This window comes from Astatotilapia calliptera, chromosome 17 (genome assembly GCF_964374335.1).
Source record: "Astatotilapia calliptera chromosome 17, fAstCal68.1, whole genome shotgun sequence".
Classification (NCBI taxonomy): Eukaryota; Metazoa; Chordata; class Actinopteri; order Cichliformes; family Cichlidae; genus Astatotilapia; species Astatotilapia calliptera.
In genome coordinates, this window is record NC_137438.1 from 39,815,354 (window position 1) to 39,822,131 (window position 6,778).

Sequence of the window (6,778 nt, forward strand, 5' to 3'; positions counted from 1 at the left end):
AGATGGACTGGAACAGGCAAACAGCCACAGGCAGGGCTGTCACCACCGTCACCCAGTGTGAGCGTTAAAAATATAGGAACATTAAATAATAGAAAAACAGTGAGAGAGGTACGAGTATTGGATACGTCGACATTAAAAACAAGTCTAACTGAACATCAGACATGTAAACAATCACATCACTGCTGCACAGTAAGGCAGGAACAGTCGCTGCTGCTGACTGAGAAAATTCATTAGCCCTGAAACTCAAACAGCTACACTCACACTAAATAAAATACATGCTGCGTTTTTTCATTACTGTGTCACCCTCTGCCAATTATAAATCCACTGACCTTCAAAAACCTTTTCCCTCTGGATCGGAGCTGCTTCACCAAAAAAGGTTCCACTTATATCTGGTTACTGTGCATCCAGGAAGTCTTCACAGCATTTCATCACACAGCCTTGCTCTAAAATGCTGCATACAATATCCCATAATAACAAATTTAGTAATAAATATACCATGTGCAAAGTGGCCAGGAGGCCAGTACATGGGATTGGACCCAAAGCAGACTTAACGACAGGAAGATTTTAACAAAGCTTTACTGAACACAGTGATATGAGATGGGAGACATGGGGAACGCTGGGAGGTCCTCTGACGTGGAGACACTGAAACAGACGGAGAGGGTGGATAAATCCAGAGAGGAGCCGAGGTTGACCGAAGGTGAGAATGAGTTTAATAGTTAAGGGATTACTCGCAGGTTGAAGGCAAGAGGTTTTCGAGGAGGGTAGCCGAGCGAACGTCTGGCTAAAGAGCAGGGCTTGTGAGGTTCTGACTTTATCGTTCCAGTGATCCAGAGGTGACAGCGAGCAGGTGGGACTGGTGAGTAGTTACGCTTCCAAGGAATGAGTTTGCAGGCTGACTCTGTGAGTTCTAACAGGAGCGAGCAGCATCCGGTTGATTGCACTGCAGGTGAGTTGAAGCCGAGTCTTAGCAAGAAAAATGGAGGCACAAAGAGAAGAAGGTAAAGTAGAAGGAAAAACACCAGACACTCATTAGGATAATGACAATAAGTATTCATAGCTTACGCCCAGCCTGTTTCCACTGATCATCTGTCAGATGTTTCTACAACTTGATTGGAGTCTACCTGTGGTAAGTTCAGTTGATTGGGCATGATTTGGAAACGCACACACCTGTCTGACACCCGTCTATATCCACAGCTGACAGAGCATGTCAGAGCACAAACCAAACCATGTCCAAGGAATTGTTTGTAGACCTCTGAGACTGGATTGTGTTGAGGCACAGGTCTTGGGAAGGTTACAGAAAGATTCCTGGACCACTGAACGTGCCAATGACCAATGGCTTCATCTCTGCCTCTGATTCTGCATTTGGTTCCAGGTTAGACAATGATAACAGTTCACACCTTATTATCAAGCTCTAATGTTTAGGTTCAGTAAGTTCATTGAGATGCAGTGAAAAGGTCGTTAGTCACTGAATGAAATCTCATATTATAATAAGGGTAACTTGAATAAAGTAATTGGTTTTTAACAAATTTGTTTGCCTCCTGTAGCAAAACTCAAAATGTCCTTTTGGGTTTTCTTTTGGTTTTTGCAGAAACCTGTAAATCCAGCACTTTGGACCAGACTTAGACATTAATGCAACCTGCTGTTGTTGCATTAATGCTCAGGTAACTGACTGGAGCTAGCTCTGAAGATCTGAAAGGATGAGTGATAACGTCGTATCAGCTGAGTCATCAGTCACACGATACTTGAATACGAGAAGTTCGTGTTCAGCTCATGGTGTGATAGGTAAGGACATTAAGTTACATTAGCTGTTGCCTTGCTCAGTTTATGATGAATGTGTGTATTTGCTATAATGCTGCAAACAGATGCAATGATTAAAACTAATTTTATCTGATTTAATATGTACAACAACCTTATGATGAGATTATTGTTACTTAGTTATCAACCTAACTAAGTAAGATAAATGTAACTAGGAATACAAAAAAGGTATGAAAGAAGAAACAGCCGCCCCGTGCGTCCGTTCATATGATCTATTTTGAAGTTTGGGCAGAACCTGAATAAATCATGTTAAACTTAAGAGTAACAAAGTCACTAAAGCAGCAAGTGGAAACATTACGATTCAAAATGAAACACTGAACAAAGTGATTAGGAACAACAACCCAACAAACGTCAGGACGCTTTGCTGATTCAAAACATCAGACATAAAACAACAATCAGACCACACACGGTGCTCCAAAACTATATACGTATAAATATGGAATAATATTAAAATAATATCCAAAATCATTAAACAAAACACTAATAACTAAATAACTAATAAAAAATAAAATCAGTAGGGGGCATCAAAACACAACAGGAACACAATGACAAAAAGAAAATGCAAAAGAAGAACACAGGACAGCAAAAACCTGAATGTAGGTAATGAAACGACAGGACAGGATAAGAAAGAAAAAATACAAACAAGACAGAAAAGAAAATATAGAAGAAGGTCAGAGAGGAAACAATGAAAAACTAACATTAGGACAAAAAAGAAAGTGACAAAGAGGAAGAACCAAAAACAGGGAAGACGACGTGTTAGGACAGCAAAAATATGTTTGATACAGAAGAAATTCATGAAATACATAAGACATTACTTAAAGGGCCTTAACATGGAAAAATACGGGAAACAATTAAGACAAGCGGAGGAGGAAGAGACGGGATCAGAGAGAGCAATCATGATGATGGGAAACAACCAAAGAGGAAACACTGAATTAAAACGAAGAAGACACACGAGCAACAGAGAGAGGACAAAACAGGAGAAATTATGGAGACGCACAGCAAAGCAAACCCCAACAGTTAAACACGTTTAATGCAGTGGCCAGAAACCCGTGTGATGACCTGCCAGCTGACAGCATGACCTCGCTGTGGAGCTCCTCTCTGCCAATCCTATAAAAGGTACTATTTTATTTTTGTTCGTGTGCTCATGTATGCGCACAAAAAACAAAAGAGAAAGCATTTTGGAAAGCTTGCACACACACACACACTGCTCACCTGGAGGTGGTGGGTGGGAGTGGGAGGATGGGGTCTGTGTTTAGCTGTGGGCCCTGCAGACAGGCCGATCAAAGGCTCCTCAGTCTTTGTCTGCTAACGTTGAATAGACAATAGTAAAGAGGGCTCGCTTTGATTTCAGCTCACTTTTATTGATCACAGAAGAGCAGGGATTGAAATATGAGAGACAACCCTGAACTGGATTCTTCTTTAGCTATTGATTATATCCAGAACAGACGGCATTTCACGGTGATCCAAGTTTTTATTTTATCCCCTTTTTCTTTCTTTCTTTTGAACCATGAAAACGTGTGTCTGGCTCCTTGCCTGTCTTTCAGGTGCAGCTTGTGATACATTTTTTTTTACCAGACAATGCCTTGTCTTAAGTCTCATTTTCTAACTACTTCTCAAAGTTGACATTCAAACCTTAACTAGGATGTGCTGACAGAGCCTCAGACTCCCTGTGTGCTCTCTCATCCATCCTAACTGCCTTCTTAGCAACCTTTAAACTGCAGTTTTAGGCAGAAGCTTTGTTTCCATAACTTCAGAGGCGGTACAGTCGGTGTACACAGGAGGCAGGGAACCAAGCACAGGGGGTGGAAGAGCTGGCTGCTGCACAGAAAGGACCGTGGGAACATGGAAACACAGCATGGCCAGGTACATCAACCCCTCCCTTTTTCCTTTTAACAGCACACAGTCATGTGGAGCTCTTGTCCCTTGCGTGTAGGACCTAAACACATCTTAGCTTTGTCAAAAACACTCCTGAGAAGCAGACTGTGTGCCCTAAATCTGAGACCACCAATCATTTTACTGTCCCAGTCGTTACTGTTATGAGGCGAGATACAGAAATGTCTGTAAGCTCAAGTTGTGTGCACGTGCGTGTTGGCTTTAATTTTGCTTTGTTGTTAATAAAAGCAGTTCACTACCACAGTAATGAGAGGGGAAGTGCAGTATTATAAAATGCTGCATGAGTTATAGGTCTGAACAGTTATAATGTGACAGATGACTTTACAGAGAGCAACTCAACTTTGATCTTTTGTTCAGAAACAGATTTAAGCAACCTATTTAGCTGTGTCCTATTTATTATAAAAAAAAAAATTAAAAAAAAATGACAAAGGATGAACTGAAGCTCTGCCATCATGTAATGTCGCATACTGCTGTTTCTGATGTCATTTAGAAAAAAAGAAAAAAAAAAAAAAAGATTTAAGCAACCACCTGTTTTTAAGTAAAGTGCTTAAAGGTCTTATGATAAGATAAGATATTAGTCTTTATTATTAAGCAGCAAAACTTTCCTTTTTCAAACAGACTCTTCAGGGCTGTCTAAGTTGAGCTGACAGATTTGATTATTGGAGGACAGCTAATATTTTGGCTAGAGTAGTTATTTTATCGGGGCTGAGCACATGTGCATGTGGCCACTATTTGGAAGAATGGCATACAATTAAATATTGGAGACGTAGGAAAACATAAAGCCTGTGAGCTGATCACTGCAGGCCCTGACATGATTCAGACTTACCGTACTGGCTAAAGAAGCTAACTGTAGAGTCCCAAGAGGCCAAAGGCCTGTACCAAAACTGGGCTCAGGTGCTGAACCAAGTGTGGAGATGGCTGTTAGCTTCACACAAGCTTTCTTCATTTTTGCACCGAAACATAAATGGCGTGGGAAACGTGACAGCGTGGACACAAAACACAGCAATGAGACAGACGTGAGATTCATGTTTAAGGAATCTAGCATGGAGGTCTAAGGCAAGCACAAGGCGAGGCTGGTGCAAGATGCTAGCAGGCAAGGCATACATGGAACGCCATAACCAAGTGGCCGGCATAGTGTACAGGAACATCTGTGCCGAGTATAACCTGGAAGTCCCGAGGTCAAAATGGGAGATGCCCCCAAGGGTGGTGGAGAATGACCGAGCTAAGATCCTGTGGGACTTCCAGATACAGACGGACAAAATGGTGGTGGCTAACCAACCGGACATAGTGGTGGTAGACAAACAGAAGAAGACGGCCGTAGTGATCGATGTAGCGGTTCCGAATGACAGCAACATCAGGAAGAAGGAACACGAGAAGCTGGAGAAATACCAAGGGCTCAGAGAAGAGCTCGAGAGGATGTGGAGGGTGAAGGTAACGGTGGTCCCCGTGGTAATCGGAGCACTAGGTGCGGTGACTCCCAAGCTAGGCGAGTGGCTCCAGCAGATCCCGGGAATAACATCGGAGATCTCTGTCCAGAAGAGCGCAGTCCTGGGAACAGCTAAGATACTGCGCAGGACCCTCAAGCTCCCAGGCCTCTGGTAGAGGACCCGAGCTGGAAGATTGAAGACCGCCTGCAGGGGCGAGTGGGGATTAAAAATAAGGATATCTATCTACTTAAATATCTACTTAAAAAATATTTTACATATTCTTGATTTCTCTCATGTTTACATTTGCTTTGAGTATTTAGTGTCTTAGGTCTCATTCTTAGTTCACAGTTGGTTTCGTTTTATTGATCATTGTTTCTTCCTCCTCCATCAAATTCTCTCTGTTTAGTTTATTCGTGTGTTTGTAGTATTCATGTTTAGTTTTTGCACTTCTGCTTAATTTGTTTGTTTGTTGTTTGCTTTTAGCTTTGCTTCATGATCTTCACGTCTCCCCTTGTGGCATTTCATCATCTCCATGTGTTGCCCAGCTCCAGTGCGCTCTAGTGTGTGTCTGTCCCTCATGTACATATCAGGCTACATTAGCAGTTCTGTATTTCCTCATTAGGTCCCCTCCTCCACACAAACATGCAGAGCGTGATTTCTACTTCCTATTTGACACCAATAAGTAACCATAGAGGAAGTAAGTCTTTAAAAATCGATAGCCGTGTGTGTGTGTGTGTGTGTGTGTGTGTGTGTGTGTGTGTGTGTGTGTGTGCGTGCATTTTCTACATCTTACACACCCCTTACCACCTATAAATTGTCCCTCTGGTTTCTTTTGACCATGTTTAGAATTTTTGAGTTTAAGTTAAGCTTCTGAGTTTTGCTCAGTGGTTTTTTATAACCCTCCTGTAGAGCAGCTGGATGGGCGATAGAGATGCAATGCATGCCTTTCAGGACCCCCCGTTGAGTTTAGTGGGTCACTTGGCTTATTATTTTGGCTCAGCTAACTCCAGGCTGCCTGGGCCTCCTCTGTGCTGGCTTGATGGATGCATGTTTACAGACGTGCAAAAGTCGTTCTAAATATGAATGAAACCTGTGTAAAGTTACTGAAGTTCAAACGTATTTTTAAAATGAGGAACATGACTGTGCTGCTGTTGCTGCCTGTGAGACCATCTTGTGATTTTTCTCTTCTTAAAAGTCGCCAAACATGCACAAAAAATATTGATAATCCAGACTTTAAAAAAACTATTTGGGCTGCGTTCAGCCCAAATCAGTGCCCACCAAACAGCTACATATTTCTGCAAACAGGGCTCACTTGCAAACAATGTAAGATTATTATATTTTTATAACTACTTTCTATAATAAACATGATGCATACAAACCTGAATATAAAATACTATGAAAACGTGATGTGTTATGTTTTAGTTAATGTGTGTAATCCTTCCTGTTTTTCTGAATCTTATAATAAACAAGGTCATGATCTGCACGCTCACAGGAACCGAAGCCTTTTAGAGCAGGTTTGACAGCAGTACTTCCTCTGTCATCTCTGCAGTAATATTTCATTATAGAAATTCTGAAAAACAAGTCGTCAGATGAATGTAAAGGTTTGAGTTTGTGTTTTACTAATTAATGTTCTAATAATCTAA

The 6,778-nt window shown here is 41.5% G+C and overlaps 1 protein-coding gene and 1 long non-coding RNA gene across 7 annotated transcripts; one reads left to right on the plus strand and one right to left on the minus strand.

The window, feature by feature from the left end:
- Positions 1-532: 532 nt before the first annotated feature.
- On the minus strand, positions 533-1,139 carry LOC145421236 (uncharacterized). The gene is made up of 3 exons (XR_013902553.1): positions 1,063-1,139; positions 729-963; positions 533-642 (listed from the first exon to the last, which is right to left on the minus strand). It is a non-coding gene; the product is annotated as an uncharacterized LOC145421236 (long non-coding RNA).
- Positions 711-6,313, plus strand: LOC145421235 (uncharacterized). Of its 6 annotated transcripts, XM_080291220.1 has the most exons (4): positions 711-1,372; positions 1,589-1,782; positions 2,852-2,931; positions 3,570-5,597. In XM_080291220.1, the coding sequence occupies exon 4, from the start codon at positions 4,792-4,794 to the stop codon at positions 5,308-5,310; it is 519 nt and encodes a 172-aa protein (XP_080147346.1). In that variant the 5' UTR covers positions 711-1,372; positions 1,589-1,782; positions 2,852-2,931; positions 3,570-4,791; the 3' UTR covers positions 5,311-5,597. The 6 variants fall into 6 exon arrangements, 5 of the variants coding, with proteins under 5 accessions (XP_080147346.1, XP_080147347.1, XP_080147345.1 ...); XM_080291221.1 differs by lacking the exon at positions 2,852-2,931; XM_080291219.1 differs by having other exon boundaries at positions 712-1,372; positions 2,852-5,597.
- The last annotated feature ends 465 nt before the right edge of the window (positions 6,314-6,778 follow it).